General features: G+C 44.3%; 1 protein-coding gene across 1 annotated transcript in view; it reads right to left on the reverse strand.

The window, feature by feature from the left end:
• Nucleotides 1-5,624: 5,624 nt before the first annotated feature.
• The window catches only part of LOC120991647 (227 kDa spindle- and centromere-associated protein-like), a 91,557-nt gene continuing 76,459 nt past the window's right edge, over nucleotides 5,625-20,722 (reverse strand). Inside the window, exons 14-16 of the mRNA XM_040420442.1 lie at nucleotides 19,696-19,794; nucleotides 16,134-16,256; nucleotides 5,625-5,956 (exon numbers count right to left, since the gene is read on the reverse strand). Of these exons, the coding sequence (XP_040276376.1) occupies nucleotides 5,927-5,956; nucleotides 16,134-16,256; nucleotides 19,696-19,794 (252 nt within the window). The 3' untranslated portion in view covers nucleotides 5,625-5,926. The remainder of the gene's footprint in view (nucleotides 5,957-16,133; nucleotides 16,257-19,695; nucleotides 19,795-20,722) is intronic.

Raw genomic sequence — 20,722 nt, forward strand, 5'->3', positions numbered from 1 at the left:
AGTCCTGCGGACCAATGATGTTGAGGTAGAATTCTTTGGCCACAATGAGCAAAGGTATGATTGGAGAAAAAAGGGCATAGAGTTTCATGAAAAGAACACCTCTCCAACCATTAAGCATGGGGGTGGATGAATCATGCTTTGGCATTGTGTTGCAGCCAATGGTATGGGGAACATTTTACAGGTAGAGGGAAGAATGGATTCAATGAAATTTCAACAAATTCTGGAAGCAAACATAACACCAACTCAGTGGCGTAGTGATCGCCATAGCAGCCATAGCTATGGCTATGGGGCCCTACGCCACTGGGGGCCCGCCGCCGACTCAGGATTAAAAAAAATAAAAATAAATGTGGCGAGTGGGCCAGGCGTGGCGCTGTGATAGGGGGCGGTCAGACTCGAAGCCGGAGGTAGAGAGGCAATCTGGGCGGAAGAGGAGGAGGCGGAGGCGCAGACTAGGAGAAGCACGTACAAGGAAGCTGCGAGTAGAGCTGCTGGAGTGTGGGTGGCTGGCATGGCCGGCCCGCAGTATGGGTACGGTTCGGTGTCGGTCGGTTCAATTTCAAGTGGATGAGGGCTGGCTGGGGAGTGGGACTGAGTCTGTCACTGTTGCACACTGTGTGTGTCCGACCGAAGTGGCAGGCGGCAGCGTCAGTCAGTGGAGAGACGTGAGTGGAGTAGTAGTGTAACTGGAGTCACTCTGGAAACTAGTGTAGTGGACAAGTGGAGGAGACTGGAGTTATTTCATCTGTGTGTGTGAGGTACAGCCGGATCTCAGCATCTTCCCTAATCCCTATTCACACATATACCTGCTCAAGCCTGGCAGGGGCAGCTGCATTATTTAATAGTGTGGTGTGGTAATGGTTAATGGCATTGGCGAAGACACAGCCATCTAATCCTATCTGAGGGGTCTGTAAATTACAGACCCCTCAGATATGATTAGGTGGCTGTGTCTTCGCCAAAATGCCATTAACCATTACCACACCACACTATTAATTAATGCAGCTGCGCCTGCCAGGCTTGAGCAGGTATATGTGTGAATAGGGAAGATGCTGAGATCCAGCTGTACCTCACACACACACAGATGAAATAACTCCAGTAATATAGACCCCTCAGATAGGATTAGGTGGCTGTGTCTTTGCCAAAATGCCATTATTAATGGCATTTTGGCGAAGACACAGCCACTTAATCCTATCTGAGGGGTCTGTATTACTGGAGTTATTTCATCTGTGTGTGTGAGGTACAGCAGGTGTAACGTTATACTTCCCTACTTCGTGAGATTTCCCTACCCTCGTCACCTCTGGTCGCATGACGTGAGGAGGTGTGCCGCGCCGCGCAGGCGCACAACGACGGGTTAGGGAAATTTCACAGCAGAGTGCGCATGCGCTGGGAGCCTCGCCGGCGGTTAGGGCAGGGAAAAATTATGGGCCAGTGCGCAGGCGCGGTGATCGGATGGATGTTCTCAGCTGGACACCGGCCTACACGGTCTAGGAGGGGTGTGGGGATGTTGGGGTGGGAGGTCCTGAAGGGGTGTTTGGGTGGGAGACCGAGAGGTATGTGGGGGTGGGAGATCCGGGAGGGGGGGCCCATAATTTTTTTTTTGCTATGGGGCCCAGTCATTTCTAGCTACGCCCCTGCACCAACTGTAAAAAAGCTGAAGTTGAAAACAGGATGGCTTCTACAAATGGATAATAATACTAAACACGCCTCAAAATCCACAATAGACTACCTCAAAATGCTCAAGCTGAAGGTTTTACCATAGCTCTCACAGTCTCCTGATTGGAACATCATTAAAAATCTGTGGATATACCTCAAAAGAGCAGTGCATGCAAGGCGGCCCTGGAAGACTTTTGCAAGAAAGAATGGGTAAAAATCCCTCAAACAAGAACTGAAAGAAACTGTAGCTGGCCACAAAAAGCATTTACAACCTGTGATACTTGCCAAGGGAGCGCTGTAAGGGAGCGCTACAAGGTAGTAACCCTGCAGGGTGCCCAAAGTTTTGGTTCTGGCCCTTTTCCTTTTTTATTTTGAAAATGTAAAAGATGTTTTTGCTTAAAATGCAAAGGAAATGTGTCATCTTTAACGTTATGCCTTTTGGAGATCATTTCAACTTCAACTGTTTACAGTAACTTTGACTAAGGCTGCCCAAACTTTTGCATGCCTTTATATTTATAGAGGAACAGAGGTTGTTGATGTAATGTGCAAACGCCCTCTTTGTTACCCGAGAATGCAGTAGTAGAAAATGCTTAATTTTGTATGCCAGAATGTTGTTATTAGATGTGTGTCGCTTGCTGTATATCTGCAGTGTAAGTGCAGGTTTCTGGTGCTGGATTTACTGTATGTACTAAACTTGGTTCTCTGTTTATGTAATGAGCTTGCTTCTGGAAGAGAACTTATGTTGAACCGTGTGCTGGGATTACATTAATACATATTTAGAATATAGTAAGGGTGTCCGCACACATAGTGTAGACCAGCCGGGTGCAACTCAGAAATCATAGGTAATCTGCATGCAGTTATGGAGGGCAGGCCATACCCCTTAAAATATATAAACCTAAAGTGTTGTCCGACAAACAACAAATGGATGCCCAATATATTAAAAATATATATTTTATTTCATAATAATAGACAATACATAATTATTGGGATATTTAGGATAACAGAAGAGAGAGATTTGAAGTCAGCAGAAAGACCCTGGATGCTGTAGTCCCCCGGCCGGTGTATCTGTAACCCACCAAAAGATGGAACACATGTCAGGTGTGTATAAGGTATGCAATATGGTGATTCACAGAAAAAAAGAGGGTTATATCATATACAGACCACTAAAAAGTAATAATGCTAACTGTGATCATCACCTATGTGCATAACCGCAGGATGAGACTCAAGCGCTGGATCCTAATGTATCACAAATGGGAGCATAGACAAAAAATATTGTCCATATGGAAATAAATAAATGAGACCCCAAACACCAGACCTTCATGAGGGCTGTAAGTAGAACTCATCCGTGGATATCAGATGGAAAATCACAACATACCATAAGACATGATGGAGGGCAGAGACAAGCAGGCACAGGACAGGCAAAAGACCCCGACGCGCGTTTCGCCTCAACTTTGTCAGGAGGTAATGTAAGTGTGGCCATAGACTCCTATTTATATCCCCCTGAATGACACTTATGTATTTTTTGCTATAATGTTATGGTTGCTTATGCCATTGTAGTCACTAGATAGCTGGTTTGACCTATTATATGGAGGCCTTGATGCCTCGGTCATATTAGCTGAATATTAATTCTTTTCACTTAATGGTGGGTGAGCATTATCACTTTGACACCTGATTGGTGTGGTTATTCTAGTTATTGGAGAACCAGTGTGATGCATTATTTTTGGTTGTGGTACCGCGTCACACTGATTGGACAATAAGTTGTATCACTGTATGTTAATGATTATTGCTATCCTGTTCAGGTAGTGAATAGTGGGACACTATTAGGGATTACGATGATTATACAATTACATAATATATTCTATACACTGTGTGATGTTTTTAATTTGCTGGTAGTCATGTTTTGTATTTAGCATACATGATATAAATTTTGCTAGATAATTTATGTGATCATGTTTGATAATTATCCTATGTGTATGATGATCCTATTGTGAGACATTTCCATGTCATGATATGTTGTAATAGGGTACTTCTCTAGCAACGTATGATGTCTATTTGTGATGCGCATCCTGATTGTACTGTCATGTGGTGGGGCACGCGTATGTGGCATGCATCATTGTGATTTCTACATCATTGATATTTTCATGAGCATATACGGTATTTTATGTGGTATGAACATGTGTCTTATCGACTTGTAGAATACGTAGTGACTATATGGTGGCGATGTTGCAGTTTTTGGTGGATTATATGATGTGAGGTATGCGTTATGCCCCGCCACGTGACAGTATAGTGATGATGTATGGCGACATATATATCTTTTTGAAATTATGTCTATTTGGGATGTGCCTTAATGTATTCAGCCCCATATCTATTGATATATTGTTTATTTTCCTTTCTCCTGTTAAATGAAATACAGTATATATGTATTCAGATGTATTCAGCTTTCCACTATTGTCCTAAATCTACAATATCCCCTATGTGGACTCCGTATACTGGGTTCTTTAATGTGAATAATAGTGTCTAGAAGTGGATGCGGTTCTGACATTGTTTTAGTTCGGACCTCTTCCTGCTTTGATTGGCTGATACAGCGCTACGCTATGATGCGATGTGCGCCGGGTCACGTGGGGACGCCGCTACTCTTCCTTGGGAGGCGGGCTAGAACGCATGGCTTGCGTTCCACCCCTCCTCCTGACTAATGCGGCGCCGCCATGTTTGACTCGGCATGCATCATCGGGCAGGAGCGCTCGATAGGAAGTACCAGCTGCTGTATTTAATTATTCTGTGCCCTGAAGCCACATGGGGGATATAAATAGGAGTCTATGGCCACACTTACATTACCTCCTGACGAAGCTGAGGCGAAACGCGCGTCGGGGTCTTTTGCCTGTCCTGTGCCTGCTTGTCTCTGCCCTCCATCATGTCTTATGGTATGTTGTGATTTTCTATCTGATATCCACGGATGAGTTCTGCTTACAGCCCTCATGAAGGTCTGGTGTTTGGGGTCTCATTTATTTATTTATGTTGAGTATCCCATATGGACAATATTTTTTGTCTATGCTCCCATTTGTCATATATTAGGATCCAGCGCTTGAGTCTCATCCTGCGGTTATGCACATAGGTGATGATCACAGTTAGGCCTCATGCACACGACCGTTTTTTTTTGCGGTCCGCAAAACGGATTTCCGTTGTTCCGTGATCTGTGACCGTTTTTTCTTCCGTGGGTCTTCCTTGATTTTTGGAGGATCCACGAACATGAAAAGTGAAAAAAAAAACTAAGTCAAGTTTGCATTGAAAATGATAGGAAAAACGGACACGTATCACGGACACGGATCACGGACGCGGATGACTATCTTGTGTGCATCCGTGATTTTTCACGGACCCATTGACTTGAATGGGTCCGTGAACCGTTGTCCGTGAAAAAAATAGGACAGGTCATATTTTTTTCACGGACTGGAAAAACGGATCACGGACGCGGAAGCCAAACAGTGCATTTTCCGATTTTTCCACGGACCCATTGAAAGTCAATGGGTCCGCGAAAAAAAACGGAAAACGGAACAACGGCCGCGGATGCACACAACGGTCGTGTGCATGAGGCCTTAGCATTATTATTTTTTAGTGGTCTGTATATGATATAACCCTCTTTTTTTCTGTGAATCACCATATTGCATACCTTATACACACCTGACATGTGTTCCATCTTTTGGTGGGTTACAGATACACCGGCCGGGGGACTACGGCATCCGGGGACTTTCTGCTGACTCTTCATATCTCTCTCTTCTGTTATCCTAAATATCCCAATAATTATGTATTGTCTATTATTATGAAATAAAATATATTTTTTTTATATATTGGGCATCCATTTGTTGTTTGTCGGACAACACTTTAGGTTTATATAGTTGTTTTTTCTTGTTTGCCCTCAATTATGGTATTATAAGTGAGGCCTTTTTCTTGTCTGGTTCCATACCCCTTAAAAGCCCACATGTGATGTCCATTACCACTACCACTTTAATATAACACAATTAGGGTACGACCACACGGGACAGTCATGTCGGTTGCAATATTCAAAACTGTGCAGTCATTAACAATGCAAACTGACTAAATGATGTAGTGTTCATTAAGAGCCTTTACGGCCACGGGGTACTCCAGTGCAGCGCATCCACATTGTAACCCGCGACATGACCGGCCTGTGTGTTCGCACCTAATACTATTGAATAACTTGTTTATTAAACCTTTCATTTGTTTCCATTTCTTTCATGATGTTTTTTCATTAAAAGGGGAGGATTCAAGCTTCTTGAAGGAGTTTCAAAGAATCCTGAAATTGGAAACACTGTTATAGTATACTTGATACGTGCAAGAAAACAAAAACTGAAGGTGATCAGAATAAATGTCAGACACGTATAGGCAAGTATACTTATGGAAAAGTAGAAAAATCAAAATAGAAGTGCATTCATAATTCACAATATATACTGCTATAGGTAGGAACCCACAAACCAGTGAGTAATGGAATAACAAAGTATCAAATTATATCTATGTACAGCAATGAGACTTGAACAGTAATAATACAATAATTAATTCAGACTAGACCATTAGTTCATAGCATCAATATGGAATATTGTTTAGGCCAAATTAGTCTCACTGGTGCAATATATACTCAGTCAATAAGAGGTTAAAAATAAATAAGTAGGGGGTTGTGTAGGGCATAATTCATGTATGTAATATCGCTTACTGCCCCCGTTCACTTTGCCGGCCTGATATGCTAATGGTACAGGGAAGAGGAGACTGCCCTGTTTCTCAATGGGTGTCTCCTTTTCCCTGGTTGTAGAGCGGTCCAATCGGAGCGCCGTAAGTGATCTTACATCCCTGCACTATGCCCTACACAACATCCTACTTATTTCATAATATCTGGTCCTTTAAAGGCTTTTCCAGGGTTTTAATAATGATGACCTATACTCGGATCACCGATATATGATCAGTTGCGCTCCGGTGAGTGCCGCTACCTCCCTGCAGCTTATAAGCACAGCATCATCTATTGCATAGAGAATGTGCTTGGTATTGCAGCTCATCGCCATTCACTTGAATGGGATTGATCTGCATCTAGGCCAATGTGAGAGATGACCATGGCATGACAGGCCTAGGTAGAGGCAGTTGCCTTTTCAAACAGCTGATCGGCGGTGGTGCCTCTAGTCGAACTTTCACCAATCAGATATTGATGAGCTATCCTGAGGATAGGCCATCAATATAAACACCCGGAAACTACTTTAAATCTAATAGCTAAATAAATAGCTGAGAGAGTATGCCAGGAAGGTTATATAAGCCACACATGTCTCCAAAAGGTTAACACAAAGTATATGGGATATTGTGCCAGGTACTAGCAAGATGCTGCATCAATATGCATGTGATTCTAAATAGGCCATTTTATCCCACAAATACGCACACAATACCACTGCAGTGGGTACAGATATGAATGGCCACTTAGGTACAAAAAGTTACTTGTCAATATAATCCAACCATTGACATATCTAAATTGACTGGTCCTCATGAGTCACAATAATGTATGTACTACTCACAGCCACAGTAAGGGCTTGTTCACACTTCAGTTATTTGATCAGTTATTTCCATCAGTTATTGTGAGCCAAAACCAGATGCGGATCAAAAAACACAGAACTTTTCATTATAACTTATCTCTGTGTAGCCTCCACTCCTGGCTCACAAAAACTGATGTAAATAACTGATCAAATAACTGATGTGTGAACAAGGCCTAATACAAAAGAATAACAGCATGAATGGCACATCCCTTTAGCACAGATACACAGAGACAGTGTTGATGGAAGCAGATAAAGCCAGTGGCATAAATGATAATCCGCAATAGAGTAATGTACTGAAGCATCTACCATTATTACTAGAGATGAGCGAATCGAAGTTGACGAAGTGGAATCTGATCCAAATTTCAGGAAAAATTAGATTTGCACCGTATCCGAATTTCCTCACGCTTTGTGGTTACGAATCATATTTTTTCCTAAAATGGCTGCTGCACATGTGAGGGCATGGATCAAGGAACTCTGGGAACGCGGGATCTCCCATAATGCCATGCATGCAGCCAATCAGCAGCCAGCCAGCCCTGTGATGCCACAGCCCTTTAAATAGCCTCAGCCATCTTGGATTCTGCCATTTTCCAGTGTACTTAGTGCAGGGAGAGATGTCAGCAGGCGCTAGGGACAGTGCTAGGCAAGACTTCATTGTGCTAAAAAAAACTATTTACAAGTTCAGGGAAAGATTATTCAAGGTGTAGGGAAAGGATAGGGAGGAATCATTCCACAGCATTTATGTAGAACAGGGTTCAGTAGGGGAGGTTACAGCCTGGGTAATAGGAACAATTCTATTACACCTTGTTGCACTGACTGGGCATCCAAATTGCCATTATACAGCTCGGTAATTCCAGCAAACCGTTCTTGTTATTGGGGTGCAAGTGCTGTTTGATACAGCCATTAACAGGGTTTATTACAAGGAAATATTTCTATATCTTATTTGCCCTTGTGTGGTGCAGTTATATGTTCTAAAGCATTTTTTGGCTTGTATTAGTGGGCAAAAAGGGCTTATTAGCCGTTGTGTGGTGAAGTGTGAAAATTACAGCCCTTTTTGGCATGTATTAGTGGCAAAAGAACAATATATTTGCCGTTCAGCAGTGCAGTTATATGTTCTAAAGCCCTTTTTATTGTGTATTAGTGGCAAAAGAAATATACGGTATATTTGCCATTCAGCAGTGCAGTTATATGTTCTAAAGCCTTTTGTGGCGTGTATAAGTGGTAAAAAGAAAAATATATTTGCCGTTGTGAGGGATGAGATTCCATTTTGTATAAACATGTCCTCCATCTTGTGCATATGTGGAAAAATTTATGAGCCACCTGGAAGGATGTAGGGAGTTTCTATGTATATAGATCAGAAGTTCCTAGCTGCAAGGTCAAGAAAGCAGCTCCCTCGTTTTCTTATCAGAGTTTGACATACAAGAGAGAGTTATGTTCCTTCTGAGTTTTGGGATATACAGCTGAAGAATGTCAACTTTGAGATAAGATGCTGCAGAAACTTTTTAATTATTAGAATTCTGTTAGTATGGTGCAGAAGTATTGCCTTTTATGAATAACGAATCAAATCATTAGTTTCGAATTCCACCCCCTTGGTGATGTGCTAGAATTGTCTGTGATTATCTGTAGTGTTATAAAGATGTATGCTGGTATAGAATAAAGGAGAGAGAATTTGATTCAGCAGTGTGTCTGTGTCAGCTCTCTTAGCGCTCATAAGAACACCTCAATTGGGACTCCGACAATTATTATAGCCCTTTTTGTTATGTATTAGGGCAAAAGAAAAATATATTTGCAGTTCAGCGGTGCAGTTATATGTTCTAAAGCCTTTTGTGGAGTGTATAAGTGGAAAAAAGAATAATATATTTGCCGTTCAGCAGTGCAGTTATGTTTTAAAGCCTTTTGTGTCGTGTATAAGTGGAAAAAAATAAGGGTCTATTTGCCATTCAGCGGTGCAGTTATATGTTCTAAAGCCCTTTTGTGGAGTGTATAATTGGAAAAAATTATATATATATTTGCCGTGCAGCTATATGTTCTAAAGCCTTTTGTGGAGTGTATAAGTGGAAAAAAGAAAAATATATTTGCCGTTCATCGGTGCAGTTATATGTTCTAAAGCCCTTTTTTGCATGTATTAGTGGCACAAGAAAAGTATTTGCCGTTGTGTGTTGAAGTGAGAAAATTGCAGCCCTTTTTGGCGTGTATTAGTGGGAATAAAAGGGCTGTGGTAAAGTGAGAAAATTGCTGACTTTTTTGGGGTGTTTTAATTTTCTTTTTATTTATTTATTTGATCAAACAGTATGTCAGACAGAGAAATGCCAGGCCCTGCACAGGGGAGTAGCAGAGGCCTAAATGTTTCTGGCACAGGCACAAGTCGCAGCAGAGTAAGGGGACGTGGCACCAGGAGTCGTAGTAAGAGGCCTGAGCTCCCGGCAACCCAGCGGTTCTTGAATGGTTGACTCGGTTATCCACTTCGTCCCAAGTGACATCAGACACCTCCAGCCAAGAGTCGGTGGGTTCATCAGACACAACCCTTAGTTGGCATGGCCGGGAGCAGGCCCTGTGCCCTCACCTGTCCTCAACCTGCCTCTGTTCTTTTATTTTCCCTCAGCGAGAGAAGTATTATATGCTGTGGCTGAGCCCCACTATACAGCGAAGACGAGCTATTAGAGGACAGTCAGCAGCTACTGGCCAGCCAACATGTGGAGGAGACATCTGCCACTTCCTCCGCTAGACGGGCAGGTAGTGATGAGGAGAGTGGCATTGGAGCTGGTGTTGCGAGCGCTGAGGCTCCGGACACAGAGACCATTGAGGAGGACATCAGTGATGTGCAGACAGTACTCGAGGATGATGATGTAGTTAATTTTACTTGGAAGCCAGGTGAATTAGGGGCTTCATCATCATCAGAAGAAGAGGGTGGCAGCTTGCCCGTGAGGCAGCGGCAGAGCCAGCAAGTCGCTAGTGTGGCCGAGAGTCAGCAGGGTGGCATCAGTGGGAGGTCGGTAGCCAAACGTGCCCGGGGTAGACAACCCGCTTTGCAGGAGCCTACCTGCCCGTGCAGTCAGTGTGTAGTGTTGGGGATAAAATCACCTACTCGGCGGTGTGGCATTTTTTGTTAAGCCTCCGGAGGAGGTGAACATGGCCATATGTCGAATCTGTGGGCAGAATGTGAAGCGTGGCTAAGGTGCCAATGTTGGCACCACAGCCCTGCTTCAACATATGCAGCGTCACCATTAATTGGCCTGGGATAACCGTGGCTCCGATGTGTTGGTCCAGCCTGCCACAGCAACCTTTGCATCACCTAGTGGCATGCACCCGGTTTCAGGCAGTCAAGACTCCACCACCTCAGCCGAAGAGAGCTGTCTGTCCTTCCCATCATCTGCTGGTCCTAAAGATCCTGCTCCTCCTCCTACTCCTTGTCAGTCATTTCGTCAGCAATCGATCACCGAAGCGATTGCCAAGAGACAACAGTATGCGTGCACTCATCCAACGGCGCAGAAGCTTAATGTGCTCCTGGCCAAGTTGCTGGTGCTGCAGTCCCTCCCTTTCTAAGTGGTGGACTCTGCACCTTCCAGAGAACTGATGGCTTGTGCCAAGTCGAGGTGTAGAGTCCCAAGCCATCATTTATTTGCGAAAAAGGCAGCACCAGCCCTGCACACACATGTAGAACAGAAGGTGGGCCAGTCCTTGAGCCTGTCGGTGTCTGCCAAAGTGCAATGTCATCGCTGACATCTGGAGCTGTAACTACTGTCAGGGACAATACATGTCCTTTACGGCCCACTTGCTGAATGTGGTTCCTGCACAGCCACACCAGCAACTTGGTCAGGTGACGCCGCTTCCGCCTCCACGTTGTCACGCTGTTGGTCCTGCGACAATGTCCGCCTCTGCCTCCTCATCCTCCACCGTGTCCTTAGCCTCCACTGCAGGGACAATTCAGTGCCCCTCCAGCATACCACATGTGCAGGGCATGGTGGTGTCACGCTGTTCTGCACCTCGTTTGCCTGGGCGAACGGAGTCGCACAGGGGAGGAACTTCTCCGTGTCCTTCATCAAGAAATCGCATCCTGGCTTTCCCCATGACAACTCAAAATAGGAACCATGGTGACGGACAACGGGAAGAACATGGTGTCGGCGCTACGTCAAGGAGGGATGAGCCATGCGCCTTGCATGGCACACATGTTCAATCTGGTTGTCAATCGGTCCCTGAAGTCTTCCATCCATCTTCAAAACATCCTAAAAATGGCCAGGAAACTTTGCATGCACTTCAGCCACTGGTACACCACAAAGCACACCCTCCTTGAACTGCAGTGGCAGTACAGCATCCCCCAACATAGGCTGATATGCAACGTTTCCACCCGTTGGAATTCCACCCTCCATATGTTTTACTGACTATGCAAACAGAGAAAGGTGATAAACGATTTCTTGATGATCCAAGCGGACAGGAGTACTCCTCTGTGTAACTTCGATGTCAGCCAGTGGCAGCTCATGCGTGGCACCTGCCATTTGCTCATGCCCTTTGAAGAGGCCACGTTATTTGTCAATCGCCAGGACTATGGGATCAACAACGTCATTCCACTGCTTCATGTCCTGGAACAGATGCTGGTAAATCTGGCTGGTCAGGGGACTGGAGACGTGGCGGCTAGATCTCACGGCCACATGAGCCCTGTGGGGGCTGAACTGGAGGAGGAGGACATTGGAGCACAAGCAATGTGTAGCAAAATGGGTGGTTTTAAACACAGGTGGTTGTGCGTGGGAACGCTAAAAAAGACCAGGTGGATGGCGCCAAAGCCCCTTGGATACAGATAAGGGATAAGAGTGGACCCCTTTGCGGACCCTTGGTGTTGACACACTTTAAATGAATAAGTGTGTGCCCAAAGAGTATATAGAATCATGTGTTAAAATAAATGATAACATATAAAAATTGTATCATATAAAATCACATGTGACCACATAAACGTATAAAAAAGATATATATAAAAAAAAAAAATTATATATAAAAAATTATATATATTAAAGATGACTCACTTCACCCAGGAGGGTAATGTGGGATAAAGCTCAAGACACCCACACTACACCTCCTGCGCCTGGGTCGCCCGTAGAGATGTCAGATTCGGATCAAAACACACTCAGGAGTCTTATCCTTTTTCTTTCTCTTTATTCCAAAGCCAGGGTGGGGGGGAGTGGAAGGCTCAACGCGTTTCGGGGCCTCTGTATGGGTCCCCTTCACCAGGCGCAGGAGGTGTGGTGTGGGTGTCTTGAGCTTTATCCCACATTACCCTCCTGGGTGAAGTGAGTCATCTTTAATATATATAATTTTTTATATATAAAAAATATTTTTTTTATATATATATATATCTTTTTTATACGTTTATGTGGTCACATGTGATTTTATATGATACAATTTTTATATGTTATCATTTATTTTAACACATGATTCTATATACTCTTTGGGCACACACTTATTCATTTAAAGTGTGTCAACACCAAGGGTCCGCAAAGGGGTCCACTCTTATCCCTTATCTGTATCCAAGGGGCTTTGGCGCCATCCACCTGGTCTTTTTTAGCGTTCCCACGCACAACCACTTCTTCTCCAAACCACCTACCCTGTGTCCATCAGCGTTAGGTGGTGACCAGTGGCAGCCTGCCCACCTAGATCTATTAGACCTCCATTCCTATCTCTGCCCTCTTTTGGCGCCCTGAAAAAGTTTCTCTCGGACCCTCAAACAGAAGGTATGGTGATTAACCCTCTTTTTTCTTCTTCCGCTCTGATTTAAACACAGGTGACAGGAGAAGAGGAGCAGGAGCAGCCAGAGGAGCTACAGGGTGATGAGGAAGACAAGGCAGAGGACCCAGACTCACTGTGGCAGTATGCAGTGGAGATGGAGGCAGGGAGTCCCTCTGAGTGACTTGCACAAATGGCCTGATGCATGCCCACTTGCTTGTGTAGTGACAGCTGAATTGTCACCATTTGGCAGAGGGATGACTTCTGGCTCTCCAACTTGGTTGACCCTCGCTATCGGTCCAAAATGGGGGCCTTTTTTACACCCACTGAGAGGGAGGACAAACTGAACTACTATAGAGACATCCTATGTAGTGAGTTGGCCTCTGCCTATCTGCGCCATCGTCCATCCTCTCGCAGGTCTGACCGGGGGGCCCCTCTGCGCTCACATTCCTCTGCCATGGCTGCTGTGGCAGGGTGGGGGGGGGGGGGGTAAGAGCAGTTCCAGCTCCATCAGCAGCAACTTGAGTCTAGAGTCGCTGATGAGCAGCTTTCTTTACCCGCCTAGTGAAGAAACTACTCACTAGCAGCAGCAGCTAGACCTGGAGCAGGATCTGAACCACCAGGTGGTGGCATACTTGGACAGTACCCTGCCACCCTACATTGAAGATCCACTGGACTACTGGGCAGCCAAACTGGATTTGTGGCTGCAACTAGCATAGTTTGCCCTGGAAAAGCTGTCCTGCCCAGCCAGTAGTGTGGCATCAGAGCAGGTGTTTAGTGCGGCAGGGGCCTAGTTACCCCAAAAAGAACTCGCCTGTCCACCCAAAATGTGGAGAGACTGACCTTTGTCAAGATGAATCAGGCGTGGATCAGCCAGGATTTCCACCCACCAATACCTGATGCATCGGACTAGATCATCCATGGTGCCACACCAACACTTTGACAAAATAGACCGTTTTTTTCTGGCTACCTGCCTCAACTGCTATTCTGATGCTGCCACCCACCTGATGCCACACATCTGATGCCAAGTGCTCATTCTTTCACCCACCATCTTCAGCTGGTACTCGTATTGCCACCCGCCGGGTCACTGGGTCACTCTGTGGTCTCCTGATGCTGCTGCCACCTTCTCACTATGTCACCTTGCCACTCTGTGGTCTCCTGATGCTGCTGCCACCTCCTCACTATGTCACCTTGCCACTCTGTCATCTCCTGATGCTTCTGCCACCTCCCCACTCTGTCAATGGGTCACTCTGTGGTCTCCTGATGCTGCTGCCACATCCACACTATGTCACTTTGCCACTCTGTGGTCTCCTTATGCTGCTGTCACCTCCACACTATGTCACCTTGCCACTCTGTGGTCTCCTGATGCTGCTGTCACCTCCACACTATGTCACCTTGCCACTCTGTGGTATCCTGATGCTGCTGTCACCTCCACACTATGTCACCTTGCCACTCTGTGGTCTCCTGATGCTGCTGTCACCTCCACACTATGTCACCTTTCCACTCTGTGGTATCCTGATGCTGCTGCTGCCACCTCCATACTGTCATTGTGCCACTCTGTGGCCTCCTCCTGATGCTGCTGCCACCTCCACACTGTCATTGGGCCACTCTGTGGTCTCCTTATGCTGCTTCCACCTCACCACTATGTCATAGGGCCACTCTGTGGACATCTCATGCTGTTCCCACTCTACCCAAAAAAAATGAGACGCACAACAGATCCTGTCTGTGTAGCAGCTGTAAAGCCCGTATGGTCCCATCAGAATTGGCTTTTGATTTGGTAGCCAAAAGCAGCAGTGGGCACAAAACACAGAAGACATGCAAATATTCCATTCACGTGTCATCTCTGTTTTGGTACCTCTCTTGTTTATTTTGGGGCTTTAGCAGTACTGATGGATTACTGACCAAATGCTGACCGAGTTAAGGCGGATGCTCAACAGACAGGATCCGATTTTTGGGGGTTATTGTTCTGACAGATCAGAGGAAGGGCAAAATAATCAGTGACGTCAAAACAAACTTACTGCTGATACCCTCTCCACTCTGTCGGGGGGCTCTACTTGTATAAGCGCTTAATAGAACAGGTTCTGTAGAGATCTATGTGGAATCATCTGACCACGGTGTATAAGGAGTGCGCTTCTTCTTGGCGCTAACATCGACCTGTAAGGCTGAGTTCATACTTGAGTTATTTGGTCAGTTTTGGCCCCGTGACTGCCCAAATAAGTGAAGTGTGCAGTGATTCTAAGAGCGACGCCTGTCATCTGCATGTCATACTGACTCACAGTATTATTTCACTACCACAGCAGTCTCCATATGCGTGTTACTACGAGGCACAGTGTTCTACACCACTATAGAGGCTTTCTGCAGCCAGGAAACAGCCGTTTTTTAACGCAATTCACCGCAAATAAATTTTGATCAAACCGAAAAATTCGCTCATCTCTAATTATTACCACATCGCCACCTACGTTTTCTCTCAGACTAGACTTGATATATATACATATGGTAGCAGTACAGGTACTAAGATGCAAAAAGTGTAATCATTTGGATATATTTTGCTAGAGTATTGTGCTTTCTAATGAGTATTAGCTGCCAGCTGAGAAGACTCCTTAAGAAGGTTTTGAGCTACTCACACAAGGCTCCACACCCGGAGACCAACAGGTGATGCCAGCCTGTCAGATTTCTGACAAATGTACGATCTTGGAGAGAAAAAAATTTCCCCTCTGCCTCATTGACTTTACCCAAATTGTATGTGGGAAAATGGGGAACAGGCATTAATATACAATATAGATCTTCCTATACAGCTCTTTGTCTCCTGTTTCCCTTCAGTGCGTGAATAAACTGGCTTTCTGCAGCCACCACTAAGGGGAGCTCTGTGCAGAGCAATTTATACAGTTGCCATTGAAATGAATGGAAGCTGTAAAAATCTCTTTGCACTGAACTTCTCCTAGTGGCAGCTGCCAGAAAAAGTTGTTTTGGGAAGAGAAGGGGGTCTGCGATGGGCCTTCTTCCCCCGAGGCCCCATGGCAATCGTGTGGTCTGTCTCAATGGTGGACTTGAAACTGTTAAATGCCCACCTTCTTTCATGTATGAAATGGGAGTGTTGGGAGTAGGAGAGTTTTTATATGGGGCCCTCTTCTGCTCCATGCACACCACTGCTCATATATGTCTTAATGTGGCATTCTAACCTGTATGCTGTCTTACCTTAATTGCCTGTACTCTGCTTATCCACTGCATTGCCTTCTTGTCATCGGGATCTTGAGAATGCCTGAAAAGTCCGTTGTAGGCTTGCCTGAGATGCTTCAGCTCAATTATGACAGCTGTAATCTATTGTAATAATGAACAGCTTTCAGAATCTGTAAATGGGCACTGGATCCAGCATTATGGGATGCAATGGCTGCTGGAGTAGATAGGACTGCAGGGAAACACCAGAGAATCCATGCTGGAACTGTTGATCTTACTTAATTTATTACATTTCCTGCTGGCCTGTTTAGACTCTAGGATAACCTCTTTAACAGATATGTTCGTGTAGTTGCTTACCTCATCTTACCCATGTTTTTTATTCCAGTTTGGAATCTCCTGACCTGTTTTTACCATGTAAATAAATCACTTTGGTTTGTTTCCATCCTGTATGTAGCACTTCCTGTTATTGTATCCAACCAAAACCATGATGCACTTCTTTCTCTACCACAGCTCCAGCACCACCCGAACACCCAGCTAGTTTATAACTCCTCCCACCCAGCTATTTACATAGACACTGCCCTATCACTGCCCCTAACACCCAGCTAGTTTATAGCTCCTCCCACCCAGCTAGTTACATAGACACTCCTCTACCACTTCCCCTAACAACACCCAGCTAGTTTATAGCTCCTCCCACCCACCTAGTTACATAGACACTCCTCTATCACTGCCCCTAACACCCAGCTAGTTTATAGCTCCTCCCACCCAGGTAGTTACATAGACGCTTCCCTATCTCTGCCCCCCCCACCAAAAAAAAAAAAACATTGCAGGAAATAAGATAAGAAATAACTGCATGGACACGGTCATGTGACCAGAGTCCAGAACAGACATAGGAGCAGTAAAGGTAAAAGAAATACATTACAAAATTGCAACTTCCTTCATAAATTATTATTTTTAAAGATGTTAAAGCAAACCGGAAACCCCTTTAGTATTGCAATGTATTTACAAAGTTACACAATTTTGTATGTATATTAATTTGATATTTAGCCCCTCTGAAGGGAGTTAAGGACTAGTGCCCTGTATGAATAACGCTGTGATCAAGCGAGCACAGAAGCTGTGCTTGCTCGATCAGTGGCAAGAGACCCTGCTGTATTCACCTGCATTGCTGAAAACTCCTATGCTGGCAGATTAACCCTTAGCCCCAGGCTGGCTCTTTCTATGCAACTGTCAGTGTAAACGTGTGGAAAAGGGATCAGACCATCAAAAGTTCAAGTCCCTTAGTGGGACAAAATAAAATTAAGAAAAAAGTGTTATATAAAAATAAAAAAATGTAAGTTTCAAGTAAAGAAATAACTTTTCTCCTCATCAAGCCATTTACAAAAAATGAAAAATTAGAGGGGGACGAACAGGTGTTGCTGTAACGACTGGCTTTTTAAAAATATGACAAGATCTACGCTGTAAAAAAAAAATAGGGCAAAGAAGAAGACCCTTTTTTGGTCACCTCTCCTCACAAAAAGCATAATAATCAAAAAGAGTGGAGTTTCCAAAAAGGGGCTCTATTTATTATTACACCCCAGAGCCTCTACAGGTGTCAGCACGAGATGCATAAATCACCACACTGGGCCTCAGGTGCACATGGTGCTCCTTTATGCCTGACCCTCCCATATCTTCAGGAAAAGAATAGGACCACATGTAAGGTGTTTCTAAAACCAGGAAGCACAGAATAATATTAAGAGGGCTGACTTTTCATATTGGCACATGCTAGGCACAGCATATTGGGCACTGAAATGGCATATCTCTGGAAAAATTCAAATTTTTCACTTTGCACCATCTGTTGTGCATTACTTTTTACAAAACACCAGTGGGGTCACTACACCCCTTATTAACTTCTGTGTGGGGTGTGATTTCTAAAATGGGATCACTTCTTGGGGCTTTCTTTTTTCAATGTAAAGAGGACCTGTCACCACAAAATGCAATGCAATATGAAAGCAACATGTTATAGAACAGGAGCAGCTGAGCAGATTGATATATAGTTTTGTGGTAAAAGATTCAGTTAAACTTGTAATACCGTATATACTCGAGTATAAGACGAGTTTTTTGGTACATATTTTTGTGCTCAAAAAGCCCCCTCGTCTTATACTCGAGTCTAGGTCTGTATTATGGCAACTTACATTGCCATAATACAGACCATGACATGTTGGGGGCCGGAGAAGCTGTTACTTACCTTTACAGCTGCTTCGGTCAGCTCCCAGCACGTCCGCGCGGCACCTCTGTTAAGCTCCCAGTGTAAATCTCGCGAGACACGCGGGCCGCGAGATTTACACTGGGAGCAGACCGCGATATTTACACCGGCAGTAAGTACCGGCCCCTGCACTGCCTCCCCTCCCCCTGGACAGCCCCCCCTCCCCCTGGACACCCCCCCTCCCCCTGGACAGCCCCCCCTCCCTGGCCAAGTATGAAGTAGGGAGGGGGGGAACAAAAAAAATAAAAATAAACAACCTGATAAATATAAAAAAAAATAAATAAATAAATAAATGCCCAGTTGATGGGAGTCTGACTCCCTGTATTTAATGCAGAGTGTGTGTGTGTATATAATGCACACACTCTGCATTAAATACAGGGAGTCAGAGTCAGACTCCCATCAATCTGAGTCACCCTCTTGCAGATGTGTGTATATAATGTAGAGTGTGTGCATTATATACACATATATATGCACACACTCTGCATTTAGGTGGTATCTATTTTTATTTTTGAAATTTACCAGTAGCTGCTGCATTTCCCACCCTAGTCTTATACTCGAGTCAATAATTTTTCCAATTTTTTTGGGGTAAAATTAGGGGCCTCGGCTTATATTCGGGTCGGCTTATACTCGAGTATATACGGTATATAGATTTACACATTTGCTTTTTCTATTTCATATGAAGAGGTATTGGTACAGGTTATATCTGCTCAGCTCCTCCTGCTCTATAATATGGTGCACTGCATGTTGCGGTGACAGGACCTATTTAAACTCAGAGCTTCTGCAGTTGATGGACAGTGCTGTATAAATCACCAAACTAATACACATTAGGTTGAATACACATGGTGCTCCTTCTCTTCTGACCCCTGTAGTGTGCCCATACAGCACTTCATCACCACATAGGGGGTGTTGCCATATTCAGAACAGAATGCGTAACAAATTATGGGGAGCTTTTTCTCCTGTTACCCCTTGTGAAAATGAAAAATCTGGGGCTAATGCAACATTTTACTTAAAAAATAAAACCTTTCATTTTTAAAGTCAAGTGTTTCTAAATTCTATAAAACACCTGTGGGGTCTTTGTGCTCACGACACCCCTTGAAAAATTCCTTAAATCTCAGGATCTCTTAGTGCAACTAAGTGCAACATGGCGCCTAAAAATCATGTCAGCATGGACACTTTCTCAGACCCTTTGCATGTTTTACAAATAAGAGTCCAACAGCAATCTTGTCAATGCATAATAGAAGTCTAAATGATAACTGTATAATTTATATTTGCAAAAGATTAGGATTCATGCTGTAATACTTTAATGCTGTAGTATTTTTTATATTCCGATTTTTTTTATTGTACCTGATTCATTCTTTTATGATTGTTTTCTCTCAGGTCCATGCGTTGATTTAGAAGCTTTTCCACTTGTTCTCTGCTACTTTCATTATTTATTTTCCAGTCCTAAGGTAAAAAGTAATAAAAGAAAATTAAGACTATTTGACAGTATATAATGAGAGAGATTTATACTCAAACACTTTCTGCCAGTTTTTCCCTATTGTAGTTAGGGTTTCCACTTTACAGCCCAGCCAGTATTTGTGGCAAGAGACCGGTGTCAGTATTTGATTTTTACCGCCCCATTAAAGTGCTAGTAATTCCTTGCAGCACTGCTTAGGTGTCCTTGCTCTGTCTTAGGAGTCACTTCTCTGCTTTCTGGGTGTCCGATGTTTTTATTCTGAGCCCAAATATGGCTGTGTCAGTGTTTTAACAATGAAGGGGGGTGACCCCAAGCACTGAGAGCTATATTAAGCTTTTATGCTGTCCCTACTTTTAAAGGGAACCTGACACCAGTGACCTCCACTTTTTGCATAGACACATAGCTGTAGTTGTCCTGATTAAAACGCTCTTTTTCTTTAGTTGATCTGAGGCTCTGTTTACGAGTTATGATTCCAGTTCCTCTCCTCTGCTCCATTCTGTCTCTCCCTGTAGTGCAGCCCACAGCAAGCTTGGCAGCTGACGGCCTGATTCCGCAGAGAAAAAATAAGTCTAACACTGATTGACTTAGGCTTATACCACTGTCTTAATGCCCTAGGCCGGCAGGTTAGTATGCTTTCTGCGTGTGTCTGACTCCGCCCCTCACTCTCTCTGCCCACTATCAATGAGCACGCAGACAGTGCGACAGGGCATCCTAACTAAGCAGCACTGCACTGCGGACAAAAGTGGTCACATGACAGTGTCAGAGGGCCTGACGCTTCCCACTTTTGTATCCCAGATGCCTGTGAACTATTACAGATAATGGCGAGACACTGCTCCTATAGTTTTCATTTTTATCTATAACCTATGGACACAGACACAGTCAAAAGTTGTGCTGCTTGTCCGGTGGGGTGGCTGC

This window comes from Bufo bufo, chromosome 2 (genome assembly GCF_905171765.1).
Source record: "Bufo bufo chromosome 2, aBufBuf1.1, whole genome shotgun sequence".
In the NCBI taxonomy this organism is placed as follows: domain Eukaryota; kingdom Metazoa; phylum Chordata; class Amphibia; order Anura; family Bufonidae; genus Bufo; species Bufo bufo.